General features: G+C 29.1%; 5 protein-coding genes across 5 annotated transcripts; 2 read left to right on the forward strand and 3 right to left on the reverse strand.

Moving 5' to 3' along the window:
- Nucleotides 1-680: 680 nt before the first annotated feature.
- On the reverse strand, nt 681-4,811 carry LOC143148837 (mitochondrial intermediate peptidase). The gene is made up of 11 exons (XM_076315574.1): nt 4,389-4,811; nt 3,827-4,022; nt 3,498-3,760; nt 3,224-3,410; nt 3,070-3,149; nt 2,751-2,939; nt 2,523-2,664; nt 2,109-2,447; nt 1,816-2,037; nt 1,504-1,734; nt 681-1,203 (listed from the first exon to the last, which is right to left on the reverse strand). Exons 2-11 carry the CDS (start codon nt 3,962-3,964, stop codon nt 910-912), a joined length of 2,085 nt encoding a protein of 694 aa, XP_076171689.1. The 5' UTR covers nt 3,965-4,022; nt 4,389-4,811; the 3' UTR covers nt 681-909.
- On the forward strand, nt 4,504-11,818 carry Hdac6 (histone deacetylase 6). The gene is made up of 19 exons (XM_076315573.1): nt 4,504-4,807; nt 5,200-5,373; nt 5,459-5,881; nt 5,967-6,064; nt 6,166-6,339; nt 6,438-6,630; nt 6,733-6,792; nt 7,034-7,123; nt 7,199-7,305; nt 7,383-7,526; nt 7,605-7,711; nt 7,770-7,939; nt 8,015-8,355; nt 8,431-8,626; nt 8,714-8,843; nt 8,913-9,506; nt 9,583-9,749; nt 9,860-10,147; nt 10,278-11,818. The coding sequence occupies exons 1-19, from the start codon at nt 4,805-4,807 to the stop codon at nt 10,368-10,370; spliced, it is 3,552 nt and encodes a 1,183-aa protein (XP_076171688.1). The 5' UTR covers nt 4,504-4,804; the 3' UTR covers nt 10,371-11,818.
- On the reverse strand, nt 11,136-14,156 carry Pig-z (phosphatidylinositol glycan anchor biosynthesis class Z). Its single transcript, XM_076315575.1, has 4 exons — nt 13,351-14,156; nt 12,887-13,287; nt 12,275-12,813; nt 11,136-12,194 (listed from the first exon to the last, which is right to left on the reverse strand). Exons 1-4 carry the CDS (start codon nt 13,526-13,528, stop codon nt 11,288-11,290), a joined length of 2,025 nt encoding a protein of 674 aa, XP_076171690.1. The 5' UTR covers nt 13,529-14,156; the 3' UTR covers nt 11,136-11,287.
- LOC143148840 (NPC intracellular cholesterol transporter 2 homolog a) lies at nt 14,088-16,267 on the forward strand. The gene is made up of 4 exons (XM_076315578.1): nt 14,088-14,430; nt 15,636-15,749; nt 15,821-16,002; nt 16,084-16,267. Exons 1-4 carry the CDS (start codon nt 14,340-14,342, stop codon nt 16,165-16,167), a joined length of 471 nt encoding a protein of 156 aa, XP_076171693.1. The 5' UTR covers nt 14,088-14,339; the 3' UTR covers nt 16,168-16,267.
- Nucleotides 16,268-16,486: 219 nt separating this feature from the next.
- Nucleotides 16,487-18,286, reverse strand: LOC143148839 (serine/threonine/tyrosine-interacting protein). Its single transcript, XM_076315577.1, has 5 exons — nt 18,130-18,286; nt 17,630-17,728; nt 17,390-17,541; nt 17,066-17,254; nt 16,487-16,988 (listed from the first exon to the last, which is right to left on the reverse strand). The coding sequence occupies exons 1-5, from the start codon at nt 18,166-18,168 to the stop codon at nt 16,778-16,780; spliced, it is 690 nt and encodes a 229-aa protein (XP_076171692.1). The 5' UTR covers nt 18,169-18,286; the 3' UTR covers nt 16,487-16,777.
- Nucleotides 18,287-18,493: the final 207 nt, after the last annotated feature.

The following is an 18,493-nucleotide window of genomic DNA, read 5'->3' on the forward strand; positions in this document are numbered from 1 at the left end:
GACAAGATTATTGTAAAAAATGTCCAGTGCTTTTTTTGTGAATACAAACATCTAATTCTATGCCATGAAATATGTAAGGACAACAAAAACTTTCAGAAAAAAATAAGCAGAGATTCACATAATGTAGGAACCGATTGTTATTAAAAAAAATATGTATGTATTATTAATGCTATTGATAAGATTTGGAAATGGATCATCCAGTGGCTTGTTCAGTCGTTTTATGTCAGTGTAATTATTAACTAGCTTATTAATGGAATTTTGTATAAACGCAAGGAAAAATGTTGATGAATCATTAGCCAATTTTAATGGAAGCCCTAACGGAGAGTTTTAACACAAATTAAAACAATCCCAAACGCAGTACATGGTAAATTCATGCTAGAAGTAATTTCAAAGTAAATATAGAATAAGTGAAAATAGTAATACAGCCACGTTATAGTTTTGGTACTATATTTCATTTTTGTAAAAATAAAATAATAGGCTTATTTCGCCATTTAGACTAGAGTAACAAGACACTTCAAGAAATGAAACTAGATTATAGAGATTAGCCTTCTCATAAATTACCTTATACTGCGTTTTGTCTGTATTACACTGAAAAACTTATTTTTGTGTAATCATGCATAGATTTATCAGGATTGTAAATAGGGTAAGGTTTCCGTACTTGTAATAAAATAAAATAAAAAACTCAAATTATCTTTTGTTCATGATACATTAATTACAATTATTTACATTCTATTTACAAAGTATATATTTCATTATAAAATTATTAAAGATATGAAAAATATACAGAGTATATTCACTTATGTAAAATGAGATATGCCACTTTTGGCATATGTTATCTATATTAATTCACACGATGAATGTGTAAAATCGGCTGTTATTATTTTAAATAATGCTTTTGCATTGTTTATCTTATCTTTTTACTTTTTGCACCTGATCAGTTTTTATATCGATTTCATTAAGCAAAGATTTTGCAAAATTGTTAGCACTGGCTTCTTGATCTAAAAAATCAGACACTAATTTAGAAGGTGGTTTGCCACCTCCATGTGCTAAACATTCTTTTCGATATCGATCGCCGGCTGTTCGATTAAAAGGGTTTGTTTGGAAATAAGTTTGCCATATCCAAGAAGCAATTGCTCGAGAAATTAGGTAAGAGTAATATTTCGCACCATATCCAACTAAGTGAGAAAATCTTAAATGCCATGCCTATAAACAACATTTGTAGAAGATTTATAATAATTTGCTATTACACACTTCTTACTAAAAGTTCAATTTTAATATTTCTGTATAATAGTTTACTAATATTTAAATTATTAATCAGCAAAGTTGAAAGCCTATGTAATAAGTGTTCCTAGTATATACAAATGTATCAATGTAAATAATTAACACTATCAGTTCAGAAATATAATTTTAACTTTCATTCACTTTGTTAATTTAGAAATATTGTATATGTATAATATATGTGATATAAGTTTTTTTATTATTAAAACTAAAAAGAATACATACTGTATTTTCAACATAAGGGAGTCCATAGTATTTTTCTTGTATTTCTCTCAAAATGTCAGTTGATGATTTCTTTAACTTTCCACTGTGATAAACTTGGTCTAATACACTATAGCACACTTGATTTTGTAATTGAGAAGCACAGAATATATTTTTGGAATCATGTAATTTCTCTAATAAAACTATTGGTATTTTTTCCATAGTTTGAAAATGTTTTGCAAATGTAGACAAAACCTGACAGTACAAATTAAATTATTAAAAAATTGTAAAATCTGTAATTTAACTAGTAATGTCACAATTATTATCACAACTCACCCTTGGATCACTTGCAAAATATTCCATTAATATACTTGGCACCTCTGCAAAATCTGTACTACATCTAGTACCAGTTACATGTTGATACTTTGTTCTACCTAACATAGAGTGTAATGCATGGCCCATTTCATGGAATAAGTTCTCTACGGAAGCAGGGCTCAACAAGCATGGGTTGGACCACTTTGGTGGTGGTAACGATAGCATTAATACTGCTATTGGATTCTGTAAAAAAATATTTATAGAAAAATCAAATTTCCGTTAAATTAATGTTGTACATTAAAAGTATTTCGTACTTGATAAGATCCATCAGACAATTGCCTTCCACCCTTAATAGTAAAATGACAATCTTGATTAGGTTTCCCTTCTCTTTCAAAGAAATCACAATATATATATCCCAAAACTGTTTCATTTTCTTCTATAACAGCAATTTTAAGTATATTATTTGCCCAAACTTCGCCGGATAAAATTGGCATAGACTCCAGACGGATGCCATATAATGCTTGTGTTAAAATGTTTATTCCATCCATACAGGCACCAAGTGAAAAATATGGAGTAAATTCGGTAATAGACATATTCAACCAAGTTCTTTTTGCTTTTCCTATAAAATATGCAGTATCCCATGGCATTAAGTTCTAAGTGAAAAAAAAGAAAATTCATAAAAAATACTTTACAAATTTCACAAGTGTAAATCAATGAGTTTAATAAACCTGTTTTGTATCTGACTCTGCATCTTTCATCTTCTGCATTTGTTCAAAGTCCTGTGCTGCTTTGAATTTTAAGTTATTATTTAAAGTATTAAGAAATTCATATATTACTTCTGGCGTTTCTACTGTACTTCCCTTTACAGCTCTAAAAATTGTTTATTTTTTATACATAAGAATACAGACAATATGTATTCTTAGTTTATAATTTGTTAATTAATACAGCAAATTTACCGATGGGCATATGATGGAAATCCACATAATTTGGCCAAGTCATGTCTGGAGTTTAAAAGTTCACACAAAAGATATTCTTGTTCATTGTCTGGATATAAAAAGACACGATATGCTGCTTCTCGGACCAAATTATTAGAAGAATCTACATAAAGTCCTTGCACTATTATTTTATTATCCTTGATTGTGAAACTGTGAAATATATTTAACAAATTTCAATAAATTATTTTTCAAATCTTATACATTACAAAATTTCTTAATGGAGAGTGTAAACTCCTTAAAGAGGGTGCCATTATAAAACTTGTACAATTATAATTCTTACTGTTCCCTTAGACCTGGTGGAAGAATGCTAGCATCTACTGTTCGTGCATTACCTGCACCTGCCATAAATTTTTGACCTATCTATATTATGAAGATGTTATATATTTAAATATAATTATACTTATTATGTATGTATGTAAAAATAAACTGCATACTTGTAATATATAATCATTCAATTGTACAACATTCTTTCTTTTGGATTCTGACAAATGTATACCACATTGTTCAAAATCAAACAAAAACAATTTTGCAACATGATCATCTACAGTAGATGTTTTTTGAGTGTCGCCATTATTTACAACAAACCGTAATGCATTATACAGTTCGCGGTGAGTATTTAACCTGCAGAGATTTACAAATAATCTTTTCTATTTCCAAATCAATATAAAAAGAAAAAGAGTTTTTAACATTATAAGAAAAAATATTTACTTTTCTACTATACCACTGATAAATATACAAGCATTTTCTGCAACTTCAACAAACTCTTTCTTTGGATGAGCAATTCTAATAAATTCTGCTAAATCTGCAACTTTGCATAGTTCATTAGACATATCATCAAAAATTTCTACCATCTTGCGTTTCCTGTCCTGACTGGTAGCTTCTATTATGAGTGCATCTATTTGGGTCATTGCTTGATCCTTTAAAATGCTAAATCCTGTTGGAGTTTTTAATTCAGGTATACCAAATAATCCCTGCAAGATTTTAAAAAATTTTAGAATGTGAACCATTGAAGAAGAGAAATAACTAAAATAACTTACAGTATCCACTTTTGATAAGTTAAAATTATACTTTTCTTTGGTAATGGAATTGAACGCTATTGCAAGAGGTGACCATGTATTAACACTCCTATGATTTTTAAAATGCCTAAACATTTGTTTCTTTAGTATGTGCATCATTTTCCATGAAATATTAAACAGAACTTTTTAATAAAAACAGTACCATTCATTCAGATGTCTGAAAAAATTGAGACTCAATTTGAAGAACCTTTACATAGCCTGTATTTTCATGTTGTAATAACAAACCATATATTATAAAATATTTTTAGACAGAGAATGTAACTTATTCTTAATATACAATATTTGTATTAATTATTCAAATAAGATAATTTTATTTTCATTCTCTCGACGGAAACTGATAAAAATAATATTTCAAATATTTCTATTTTAAGTAGTGTCGAATGTATTTTAAACATATTTTAAACAAAATCATATTTTTATTTTCACGATAATATAAATTAAATAATATTTCAGAAATTTGACATAAACAATATTTTGTTTCAATTACAATGGATTAGATTTAGAAATAAAATAAACTATTTACTATTTAAATGGTATATTATGTGCAGTTCTGTATATACAAAAGGTTACATAGCCACATAGGGATTCATTCTCTCAGTGTATATATACAATCGTTTTGTTCAGCACATACTGACGGTCTTGAGAATCGTGATTCTATTTTCGACTGAGCGATGGCATCACTGTGATTTTCACCGCAGTCTACAGTTACAAATACTGTCAGTCCTCCGTTCAAATGGAGTAAGAACAAAATTGGAAGTGCAAAATGAACAAGACTGCTACCATGGCTGCGTTTCTGTAGCGAAAGGGTTTCAATGTACAAGTATTCTCTATTCGGCTGACAAAGTTCAAAGTTTCTCAAGGAGCATGATTTGTTTGTGAAAATCATTTATCGTGAGGTTCGGCGGAATCGCAAATTTCGAGGTTATTAGTTAAACGCAAATGGTAAGAATGAAATTTATCAATCATTTGTGTTCATACCATTTCTTGGTGTTTAAATATGATGATTCTTATTTTTGTGAGTCCTATATATGACAATGCATCTCAAAGTGGAAGGGGTACTGATATCTTTTCAAGGATATATTTTGTCTCCTATTAAACATTTCATTTTTGCGCGATAAACTTCGCAGTTTAACTGAAAAGTAGGAAATGTTCTCAAATTATATTAAAGATAAATTTGAAGTAACATTTTAGTTTTTTTTTTGTAATAACGTAACTTGGAATTCACTAGAATACTGAAGAATATTTGAAGAAAGTAATTTCAAATAAATCGATTTTCACGATAGAAGATCAATTTTCCTATGTGCAAAACAAATTTTGTCTTATTTGTCTTGCAGTCTGACTCTGTGATAAGTGGAAATTTATTCGCTGCTGCTAAACAATTAGCAGATAGTGAAATACAGCTCATAAAGGTGATAGAAAACTCGAAGGAGAAAAATAATAAAAGTATTACCAGTAATATGGCTATGTCAGCCAAAAAAGGTGCCAAAAAGTCTGCAAAAGCTTCCAATGTAGGTATACATTTTAAAGAGAATTAAAAATAAAAAATAATTGCAGTTGTAATGTTAAAAATTTGTTTTTTATTCTTTTAATCAGGTTCGGCCATCTGCTGCTTTAATAGCTGCTAAGCGTGAAGCAACGCAACAACATGTATTACAAAGAAAGAAATGTAATACTATCTTTGTACATGATATATATCAAAAAGCCATAGATGCCTATAATATGAAGAGGAAGGAAACTGGTCTTGTATTTGATCGGTCTATGACTGAACATAAATGTCTTTGGGATCCAAATTATCCAGAATGTCCAGCTAGATTGACAAGAATTTTGCAGAGATGCGAAGAATTAGATTTAATAAGTAGGTGCAAATTTATTGCGCCGAGAGAAGCAACTGAAAATGAAATACTCATGAAGCACAGCCAACAACAAATTGATATTTTAAAGGCCACTGATGGATCTACAGATATAGATAATTTAGAATTACTTTCATCCAAATATGATGCAATTTATATACATCCTGTATGTAAATATTTATAGAATATAAAATAAATTATAAGGTAACAATATTTTACTTTTAATACTAAATTATTTAAACTTATTCTAGTCTACCTACAAATTGTCCCTATTAGCTGTGGGTTCAACAATAAATTTAATTAAAAGTATTTGTAAAGGGGAGATACAAAATGGAATGGCTATTATAAGGTAACATAATTTTATAATTCATATAAATATATGTATCAAAAATAAAATCAGATTGTAAATATTAAGTAATAATATATTTTATTCTTCATATTCTATTTCAGACCTCCTGGACATCATGCAATGAAATCAGAATATTGTGGATATTGTTTTTTTAATAATGTTGCAATAGCTGCTGAAAAAGTTTTGAGCAATAATTTGGCTAATAAGATTTTGATTGTTGATTGGGATGTACATCATGGACAATCAACTCAACAATTGTTTTATAATGATCCACGGTACATGATTGTTTTCATAATTTGCTAATATGAAATTAATAAGCTAATAAGAATATTTTTTATAATATGTGTTCCTTTTGTATACAAATTTTTTATAGGGTAATTTATTTTTCCATTCATCGTTATGAGAACGGTGAATTTTGGCCAAATCTTAGAGAGTCTAATTTTCATTTTGTTGGAGATGGTTTAGGACAAGGATATAATTTTAATGTACCACTTAATAAAACTGGTATGACAAATGCCGATTATTTAGCCATATTTCAGCAAGTTTTATTACCAATGGCATATGAGGTAAATAATGTGTTGTAATAATATAACTTATTAAATTAGTATTAGATTTGTTCTAGTGATTTAAAAATCTAATGTAAAATGAATAAATCATATTTATTGTAGTTTCAACCAGATCTTGTAATAGTGTCAGCTGGTTATGATGCAGCTTTGGGCTGCCCAGAGGTAAAATAATAAATATTATTTATTAATATTTTTTTTATTCTAGTTTAATCTAGATTTTGTCATTGTTTTGCCTAAATTAAATTCCAGAATTGGAGATAAAAAATCAATTGTATTTTTTTATATGTATATGTATTCTTTAGTGCTAAAATTTTCACTAAATTCGTTAACATCCTATATTTGCATGTGAATTTTAGACTATGTACATTTGAATTTTAATCGTTTTATTTTTCAAAATACTAAGGGTGAGATGTTGGTGACCCCCGCATGTTATGCTCATTTACTATCATCCCTACTGAGCCTGGCATCTGGAAAAGTTGCTGTTGTGTTAGAGGTGTGAAAAGTTTCTTGAACATGATGAATTTATAATTCTTTAAATATATCATTTTCAATATATCTTTCCTTATAGGGTGGTTATTGTCTAAAATCATTAGCTGAAAGTGCAGCATTGACGCTACGTACTTTATTGGGTGACCCATGTCCTGTATTACAAAGTCTTGAATTACCTTCATTAAGGTAAGGTTAAGAATTCAATATGAAATTAATATAAGGGTTTTAAAAAATTAATTCATGTATATTTATTACTATTTCAGTATACGCGACTCAATTCTAAATACGATTTATGCTCATAAACTATATTGGAAATGTTATCAGTATCAAGATACATACAGTATTAATATTACAACACATAATAAAGAACAAAGTATTAATCAACATTTACCTATAATTACGTTCAAGTAAGGGATTAAAATGATTCTTAGTGACAATTTGATTATCAATTTTAATTTCATAAACATATATCATTTTTATTTCAGAGGCAGTGAGATTAAGCCAGAAGTATATGAAACTCGTAATTGTTATCCAGTTCAAAGTAAAGAAACTATTGAGCTGATAGAAAAGCAGTTGAATGCGATAATCCAATGTAAGTTTTTATTTCAATATTGTTTAACAGCTACACAGAAGTAATTATTATGTTTTAGTTACTAGTTTGTCTAAGGCACCGAACAAGTTGTGTGTTGTTTACGACGATCGAATGCTAAAGCATTGTGATTTAGCTGATGATAGTCATCCAGAAAAACCAAATCGTATTAGTAGTATTTACAAAAAGTACGAAGAATATAACTTACTTGATCGATGCTATGTGCAACAGGTATGTGTTATAAAAAATATAAACTTGTATACGTTTGTCTGAAATATAATGTTGTACTTATTGGTTTTTATAAAGGGACGAAGTGCAACAATGGAAGAATTGTTATTGGTTCATTCAAAAGATTATATAGATGGTATAAAGGACACAGAGAATTTAAAATCCAAAGAATTGCAGAAACTTGCAACGACTCTTAACTCGGTTTATTTACATCCTGAAACTTGGACAAGTGCCTGTGTATCTACCGGATCGTTATTACAAGTAGTTGATAGTGTGTTAAATGGGGAAAGTCAATCTGGTATTGGTATTGTAAGACCTCCAGGTCATCATGCAGAAGAGGACACACCATGTGGTTTTTGCATTTTTAATAATATTGCTGTGGCAGCTAGATATGCCACAGAATTTCATCATTTGAAAAAGTAATTATGATTTATTTCATCTATTCTTAGTTTCACATATTTGCAATAAAGATAATATTATGTTGTGACTTTTAGGGTATTAATAGTGGACTGGGATGTTCATCACGGCAATGGAACTCAATCTATCTTTGAAGAAGATCCAAAAATTCTCTATGTATCTGTTCATCGTTACGACAATGGCAGTTTCTTCCCAAATTCTAAACGTGCTAATTATACTTCTGTTGGTTCTGGTCTTGGAGAAGGTTTTAATGTTAATATACCGTGGAATAAAGTCAGTTTTTGTAAATATAATATACAAAAAACTAATACAAACAATATGGCATTATTAATGTATTTTATTTTTATCTGCGACATATAGAAAGGAATGGGTGACGCGGAGTACATAGCAGCATTTCAACAAATAATAATGCCAATTGCATATCAATTTAACCCAGAATTGATTTTAGTCTCTGCAGGTTTTGATGCATGCATTGGTGATCCTCTTGGAGGTATGTGAATTGATTTTACAAATATTCTTTATAAAAGATTTATTTAAATATTTTGTTTTCATTTTTCAGGTTGTCTTGTAACGCCAGAGATGTATGGTCATTTAACACACTGGTTATCTTCTTTGGCTAATGGTCGTATCGTCCTAAGCCTTGAAGGAGGCTACAATATTAACTCAATTTCACATGCAATGGCTATTTGCGCAAAAACGTTGCTTGGTGATCCTTTGCCAATGTTGGAAAGCGGTCAGATTCCATGTCCAAGCGCTATTAACACTATAAACAACGTTCTAAAAACGCAAAAGCAGTATTGGCCAAATTTAATATTTAACGTTGCTTTACCGAAAGAAAACGTACTTCCTAAGGCTAAAGTATTGCATATAAAAACAAATGAACAAATGAAAAATATCGAAAAACTTTCCAAGCAGTCTGAATCTAAGATAGCATTGGAAGAAATTGAGAGTGAGAAGTTAGAGTTGAAACTTTCAATTAATAAAATCTGTTTAAATTCCGTGACAGATGAAGAAATTTTAAAGTTACAAAACGAGGTGGAGAATATAAAAATAAAGAACTCGTTGTATGACGATAATTCAAAAGCAATTGAAGAAGCTCACAATAAATTATTGAACATGCAAGATACTAATAATGTTGTTTATAATGATAAAGGTATAGTATCTAAGAAACGCATACGCATGTAGGCGTATATATGCATACAAAGGGTTATTTTGATCCGTTTTTTCAGTTTTTGAATGTACAAAGAAATGTGTAAATCAACCTGGAAAAGAGGCATTTTCTGGAAAAAATTTCAGCAACTCTTATCCTGGTAGCAGTAGTGAACAGAATGAAGGAGTAACTGGTCAAGAAAGTGCTGCTACAAATTTATATGATTATATTTCTCAAAATTTACAGGTATTCGATTTTAGAATTCTATTTATCATACTTACATATTATACAATAACTTACTAATTAGATAATTGAATTGCTATTAAACTGGAAATCCCTATTTGTTATTTTCATAGGCGTTGGTAGCTGGAGAAATGTTTGCAGTGGTACCTTTACGAGAATGTCCACACTTGGACAGTGTTAATGATGTGCCTGCTTCGGGAATTGATGTGCATTTACCATGCCTGGAATGCAACAATAACGTGGAAAATTGGATCTGCCTACAATGTTATACTGTACATTGTGCGCGCAATATTAATCAACATGGTATATTACATGCAGAAGAAATGGAACACCCTTTGGCTCTAAGTTTTAGTGATTTATCGGTTTGGTGCTATAGGTGTGAGGCTTACATAGATAATCCGGTGAGTTATAATGTATGAGTAATTATCAAGTTAAAAAGTTCAGTAATACTCTCATAAAGATATCCATTTTGTCATGAGTCTTACATAAATTATTCTTAAAATACTGAATCAGAATTTGATAATATTTTAGCGATTATTTGCTGCACGTAATGCTGCACATCAGAGTAAATTTAACGAAGAATTACCATGGACGTACAACGAGAATCAAAGTGCAAATATGTAATAATAAATTTGTCAGTAATACCATATGTATTTTCTAATATTTGTAAATAATTTATAAAATGGAAATATTATTTTTTCAATATTTGTTATTTACTTACATTACAGTTAAAGAAATTGCAGGTTTATTGATTTCAAAATTTTATGTAATTACCACGTATAATTTGTGGAATGCACAATGTATTAACTGATATGTTTGTATAAAAGATTTACTTATTAGTACAAGATTAATTTATATGAAAATCTGTTATTTCCACAAGTAAATAACAAATAGTAAGGGTACAGATCTTTACTTTTCAGATAATCAAACTACTTGTAAATTAATTTTAAGTGTATACAATATTTTTGTTCATTAACAGTGTATTTTGCTAAATTGAAGATAGTGACTCTGAATCTATCTAGACTTTATATTCTATTTTTCTATGTAGGATAATGATTATTAGACCATTGATAAGTTAAAGATAGAACAACTAAACAAATTACGTTAGAAATTAAAGTCACGATTAAAATACAGTGCCCATAAAAGAATTTAGTTACGAAAAATTACTTATATTGCAGTCATTAATAATTTTAAACAATTTTTGTATATAGAGTAGCTTTTTATTAAGAAAAAATTTCCTTTTAAAATTGCGTATAATAAACATACTGTGCTTGTATGTATAACATAAGCATATACGTATTTATGAACTTTAATTTGATCTCAAATTTCTTATTTTTTAAGGATAATATTGTTTCATTATTAAGAATGACAAATATTAATGCATTTTATTTAAGATGATCTTTTATTTTATTCAATAATAAATGTAATGTTACGTAGACGCTTTTGGCAGTAACAATTATTGCGATGAATTAATAATAAATACATATAACTTAAATTTATTCTGTACAAATAAATAATGAAATTAACAATTTGTATTTCGTTCACAATGTATACATACTTTGCCACTTATTATGTATTAAATATTCTATGCGTACTAATAACAATTCAAATTGCTGGAAAGCATCAAATACATTGTCTATAACTCCTATAAATGTTTGCACTGACAAACTGTTCATGTTTGTTAGATGCAGGATGTTAGTAATTTTTGAAAATGGCAATTTCTCAACTGTAACATGCGGATAAAATCTATTTACAGTATGATAATTAAATAAATTTGTATTATTTTGAATGGATATAAACTCTTCCATGTCTGTAGCAGGAAAAGCATAATACAATCTGTACGGTACTCTTTTGGTAACATATTTATGTTCACATTCCCGAAGTTTTAAAGCAATGATGTTACACACATCTTTCATAGATTTTGAACCTTGTTCATAAAGATGAAAATCTTTAACTAATTTATACTTGTGATTTCCGCTACTTATATATGTTCTTTTAGTGTTTCTTAAATGTAAAAGCGCTGTTGGTACAGAATAAGTATGCGATGTAAATAAATGTATATGTGTAAGGTCTGGTTTTGCTTTTAATTCAGTTGCTACATGAGATGTCAAAGATAGAATTCCACCTTGATGAGCAAACCCATAGAAAAATGCTAATGCAGCATTACATAAGAACCAAAAAATCTGCAGTTTACTGAATTTGTTCTTTGTTGTAAAAGTTTTAGGGTAAACGTTATTTTCGGCAATACGTGAAACAGTATCAACTCCCGATATTTGATTCATATTTGGTGCATACAAGAAAACTAAAGGTAATAAAGTTGGAATTATAAATCGAGGTTCTTGATGAGGAAAAATTGATAGCAGTGCAATAGGTATGATAAAAGATGTTGTCATTAGACCGACAACGCTTTGTATACGCGGTAAATCCAACCATCGAGCTTTCAAACCACTGCAAATAATTACCATTTGTTAACAATTTTATATTCTAGCTTCTTAAAATAGTATAAATAATATTAATAAATTAATCACCTATGTAACATTTTTCCAAATGTCAAGAGGCCAATAACTCCGAGAACATTGTATAAAAGAGGTACATTTACTATAAAATGTACATAATGAGGATGCAAGCCATGATTCTGTAGATTTTTAGTGTTCGTATTGTATTTGAAAAAATTAAGTGGTGTTACTACAAAGTTGTTAATATTAACGTCAAGATTGCCTATTTCTGCCATTGTCAAATAACCAAAATAAAAACTGTCGACTAGAATAAAAATGATGGCTGTAGGTATTCCACATGCGATAAAAGTGACTATTCGAATGTGAAAATCACTGAAACCTACACTTTTTGAACCTAAGCCTCGTTGCAACCAAAAAAAGATTGGAGAAAAGGCAAATGCAATGAATGTTGGCCTGTTAAATATACCAATCACAGTAATTGTTGCAATTTTAAAACAATGATTTAAAGAATGTGGGGGCAATGAAGCTTTAAGCTTGTAATATTTGACTCTCTCCACTCCACTTTTTGCTTTCCTATATTTATCTGATAAATAGTCACTTTGGACAATTACCTGAAACCATAAATATGTTTGATACTATCTGTTTTTTGTAATTTGATACATCATTACAACAGAATATTTATACCTTTTCTGAATATGCCATACAATGCGATGCATAGTATAATAGCAGAGCCATTAATATTAACTCAATAGCATTTGATAATGTACGAGTTGCATAAATAAGCATAACATAGGAACTGGCATAAGAAATCAGTCTTATTTTATAATTTTGGCCATACATGTAACATATTCTGTATAGGCAGTAATCCGATATGAAAGATAAGCCACATACTAATAAACGTGGAAACAACACAAGGAAGTATGGAGATTTTAAAGATATACCAAAGTAAAAACGTGTGTATTGTGAAAGTCTTGTTAAAACTGAATATGGTAAACCAACAATAATCTGTGGTATTAAAACAGTTCTTACGGGAAATGTAGAATTGAATTCCCATGGTTTATTAATATCAATATCAAAATAATCCCCTGTAAGATTAAAAATTTGTATCACATATAATTTCTTTTGTATGATAATAAGTTTTAACTCACCGGATATAACTTCAATTGATTGAAAATATTCATCAGGATGAATGTATCCTGTTTGTGGAATTAATGTTAAAATAATTCTCAAAGCGGCCAGAAACCAATAGAGGCCAATTTTTCTTCTTATTGGTATAGCAGGTTTGTATTCATCAATTGATCTCCGATATTCATTTTTGGAATGCATTTTTGCGTGCGAGTCAAGCGGCAAAATAAGGCCGCTTTCACGTATCAAATCAATTTAATAAGGTTAGAACAGACAGAAGTGTTTTTGTCTATTGAATAGATCATTTCTTTGGATTCTTGTAAAATAATGCAACATCAATTTCAACCATACAATATAATTCACCATATTCTAGCTACCTAATCATAATATTCAATTCGAGGCGGTATATAATGCAGATTAAAATATTGGGCGCGATGTTCGTGTTGCCAGTTGTCCGACGACAAATAGTGAAAACAGGGCCGTACATAACCAATGTTATGGACGTCAAAGTGCACGTAAATGAAATTACATGACTTTAATTACACTCTTAATCTGTTTGTTTTATTTATGCCATCTTTATTTTGAATCGACGATGATATTTCGTTATTTTCATTCGTGTTTTCCATTGGTATTGCATTTGAGTTCTCTTTTGTTTTTACTTTTTATGTACTGTATATCTATTCAGAACACAGCACCCTGTTGTTTCGATCCTGCCACAAGTCACGTGGTTTTAATACCAGAGCTTTGTCTAGCTAAATAAAGTATATTTTTCGTTGATGCTTCAGTATAAATTTTACACAAGTACATAGTGTAAACATCGATCCATAAATTATGCCGTACTTGGCATGTGAAATAGATACCTGTTACAGAAACCTGTCATACTTGAAGTTAATAGTGGTTTAATTTGTTATGCCTTAGCTAGTATCTAAACCTGTTTCCCCCCTCAATGTGTATTTCTTCAGTACAAGGTATCGTCAAACTTTAATAGCTGCGTGGATGCCGATCGAGCAACATGCGTCGAACAATCGCTGCGATTCTTTTGTTATGTTTCCTGAGCTTGTGTTTATCGTCGATATGCCGAGCCTTCGAAATAATAGATTGCGGTAAGTTTGAATTTTGCCATATACAAAAAGGCTTTAATATAAGAAAAAAAAAAATATAAATATATTTAACCAAATGTTTAAATAATAATTTTTTGGAAAATGAAATTAATAGTGCTGTGAAAATTTTAATGAATAAAATTTGTGCGTTTTCTTTGTTGGTATATTAATGCTGTTGCACATAAACACAATGAAAATTTTGAAGATGTAAATTTTTTTTGTTAGGGATATGTTTTAAGTAATATATGTGAATGAATCACATCATTTGAACAATGAACCACTGATAAATGGATGTATACATATCGCATAATCCCAATTGATGATTAAAAATCGAATTTTACTGTATGTTATATTCTGCGACGTTCTAAACAATTCAGAATTTATATGTGTAGGTAAAAAATTATTATGTATAAATTTCCAATTATTAATTTGTTATTGTTCTTATAAAACTAATCAATTTCTCATGTTTGCACTTTTATATTTTTAAAAAATGGAAAGTTACTCATAATTTAGGGAAGTATAATAAATAATACGTTTTTTATTATTAAAATTCATTTTGTAGTTCAAACGTCGTCTATGGAAAAATCAGAAATTTCAGTATCGCTTACAACAGTTTATATTTTAATTAAAAAATACATTCAAATTTTTGTATTTTTCGATCATTTTTTCATTATTCATTATTCGGTAAATTTGTTTTCATTATTCACTACGTTGCGATTAATTTTTCGAGTATAAGTATATGTACTTAAAATCAATTGTCTTTTAATTCCCGCGGTAAGTATCTTATCTAATAAAATGATGCTTAATTAACTGAATAGTATGCAATTGGTGGAATGGTATGTGGTTGTAATGATAATAAAATCGCCGGAGATATGACATTTGTTACTGGTTTGTTTTTATGGCAATGTGAAAATTTGTTTACGTAAGGGACAAAAATGAGAATTGCTTACTAATGGTTTGTTTGCTTGGCGTTTCGAGTAATTGCGACTCGGTCGTAATGTAATAATTAATGAAATAAATATTATGTTAACATTTTTGTTTTTCAAAATTTGATCGTGGTATTTTGAAAGAAAATAATTTTTTAAATTTTCGGTGATAAAATATTGAGTAAGTAGTATTTATTTGACTGTTTATAAATATCTAGTTAAGACAATGATTCAACCTGTTACTATTAACAGAATTCACAAGTTTAATTCCTTTCTACATAGGTTCTAAGGTTGGGAAGTTTACATCTGTAAATTTGACAGGCTGTGATATGAGCAAATCTTCATGTGTTTTGGTACGGGGATCAAATGCAACAATTAGCATAGATTTTACACCTGGTTAGTATCTTCTATTAAATATTTTTTTAAAACATGTATAGTGCAACTATAACATAATGATATTTTTACAGATACAGATATATTAAAAGTTTATGCACGTGTACATGGTATTATAATGGATATTCCTGTACCATTCCCATTGCCAAATGCAAATGCTTGTGAACATGTAGACTCAGGAATCATGTGTCCTCTAACGAAAAACAAAGCATATAAGTATAAAAACACATTACAGATCCTAGAATCTTATCCCAAGGTATTTTAAATTATATTTTGTGTTGTATTTATTATAGGACTTTAAAGAATACATGTATAATTTTTGATTATTAAATTGTAGTTGGGTGTTCAGGTAAAATGGGAACTCATAAATGAAAACAACCAAGACATAGTTTGTCTGATGATTCCAGCTCAAATTAAATAGAATGAACAATTAATTCAATTTATTATAATGTAATTTCTAGAGAATTGTGTACTTTATAAAAATGATATGAAACAAATATAAAACATTTACAATTACAAAACTTTGTTTATGTTTTTTGAATTGAATTATGTTAATAATTTTTTATAAGTTTTAATGAATATTATATTGGCAAACATAAATACAGGACATTTTGCTGTGGCAATAAATAATGAAGAGCTTAAAAATATTATCTATATTTCTTTAGCAAGTGTGTAACAAGTTATAAACAACTTAAATGCTGAATAAATAAAAATAGAATTATTATTTGTAGTCGCGTACGTTCAAAAATGTTTTTACAGTTTATTGATTTTTATAAGTGTATATATTAGTCTAAAATTTAGATAGAACTTCCAAAGCTATAATATCTTGTTTATCTAATACATATACGACCATATTGCAATAAATTTTTAACTCTTATATATCATATTAGCAATTAAATTTGATTTTACAATATACCTTTGCTTAGGTATCTTTCAGAACATGACGTATAGTGTGCTATTTTTCGTCAGGTTTCTTTTTTATTTAGTCTAGAATAAGTCTTTTGGTACTTTTAACATTTTCACAATTAACATCAACTGTCCATTTCGTCACATCTATCTTCTACTCGTTCTGTATCCATTTGATGAATTGTTCTTTTGGTTCGTTGTCTCACTGAACTTTGTTGTCCATTTTTTAATGTTTTTTGTGCTTGGTATATAGGTTCATATTCTTTTAATTGTGCCATAAAGCCTTCGTTAGGATTGATACAAAACCTTCTTTGTTGTATCATTGCATATGCACGTCTGAAAAGTATATCATATTCTGGTATATTTTTATATAGAAAATATAATGTACAGCTTTTTATAAAACAGAAATTTACGTTTGCGAGAGACCATATGTTTCCATAACATATGCTAAAACTAACGCCGCGGATCTTGATATACCGGCATTACCATGTACTAAGACTTGACCACCAGAATTTAAACCATCGTCGATAAATCCTTTAACTTTTTGAAAATGTTGAATAATGTTCTCTGTTGCTGTGTCAGCAATATTTAGAACAAGATACCTATAACACAGCTTGTTAATATAGATTACACAGAAGGAACATAATTTGACCTAGGCAAAACGATCACTGTAGAACACTTAGTACATATAATTATCGTTTTATCCAGGTTCAATTAATAACTTGTATATTTTATACTTGAATTTCTCAGGAAAGTTGGGTTTTATAAAATTTGCTTCTATATCCTGTCTAACACACACTATATGAGTTATGCCATGTTCCAATAAAGATTGTAGTTTCGACCGACTAGCTGCACTGTATGGACCAAGGTATAATCCAGGTACCACCTCCTAATATAAGGTAATTATTGTAATAGATATAATCAATAGGAGGTTAATTTACAAGTTTAATATTTTAACAAATGTACATTCAACATACCTGCATGTGTCTTCTCATTGTGTAAGTCCATTCTTTCGGCTCTTCCATGATGATTGGTATTCTTGGATAATCATCAGATCCATTTTCACTAGTGGTTTCCTAAAAAATTGTATTTTTATGTTAGCTCCTTGAATTTGATTACATCAAAGTGATAAGCATACACGTTGAAACATTATAGATTAAGAACAAAAGAATTTTACGAGTACATACAAAGGAAGTAAATTACTGTAACCCATATTTTTTCTCGATGCAACAACAATGTTAGTATATTTTACTGTAAATAATTTTAAAAAAGTGTAAAAAAATATATAACATATAATAATGTTTGATTTGAATATTCTTAAGTGTATTTATAAAAACTGAGAATACAAATGTTAAAATGGTCAAATGAGACCTTACAAATATAAAAAATATATAACACAAAGCAAACACAATATAACCTAATAATTTGAAGTATATACTGTTTACGATTTTTTAAGAAAAGTATTGCGATGGTATACCTCATCCTGGTGAGTTTCATTACTGTCTCCAGACAGCATACCACTAATTTTTCACACTTAAACGTGCAAAATTGTCGAATTTACACGATAAAATAAGAAACACGATATTCTTCTTTACTGTGATTAGGATATTGTTTTTTAATGAATCGGCCATTTACGATATACCAAGCTATCATAGCGCTCTCTGTTGTACGAAATGTGGCGACATCTTCAACGAACTACGAATAACATTACTGGATTACAAATTGAGATTGGCGTGTTTGGCATTGTGTCCTTCAAAATATCGATTACTGATCCACTGTTATAAACAGGAGAAGCTTGATCTTAACCAGACTGTGAGATATATCATCATATGGGAGTTAAT

Source organism: Ptiloglossa arizonensis, chromosome 7 (genome assembly GCF_051014685.1).
Source record: "Ptiloglossa arizonensis isolate GNS036 chromosome 7, iyPtiAriz1_principal, whole genome shotgun sequence".
NCBI classification, from domain to species: Eukaryota; Metazoa; Arthropoda; class Insecta; order Hymenoptera; family Colletidae; genus Ptiloglossa; species Ptiloglossa arizonensis.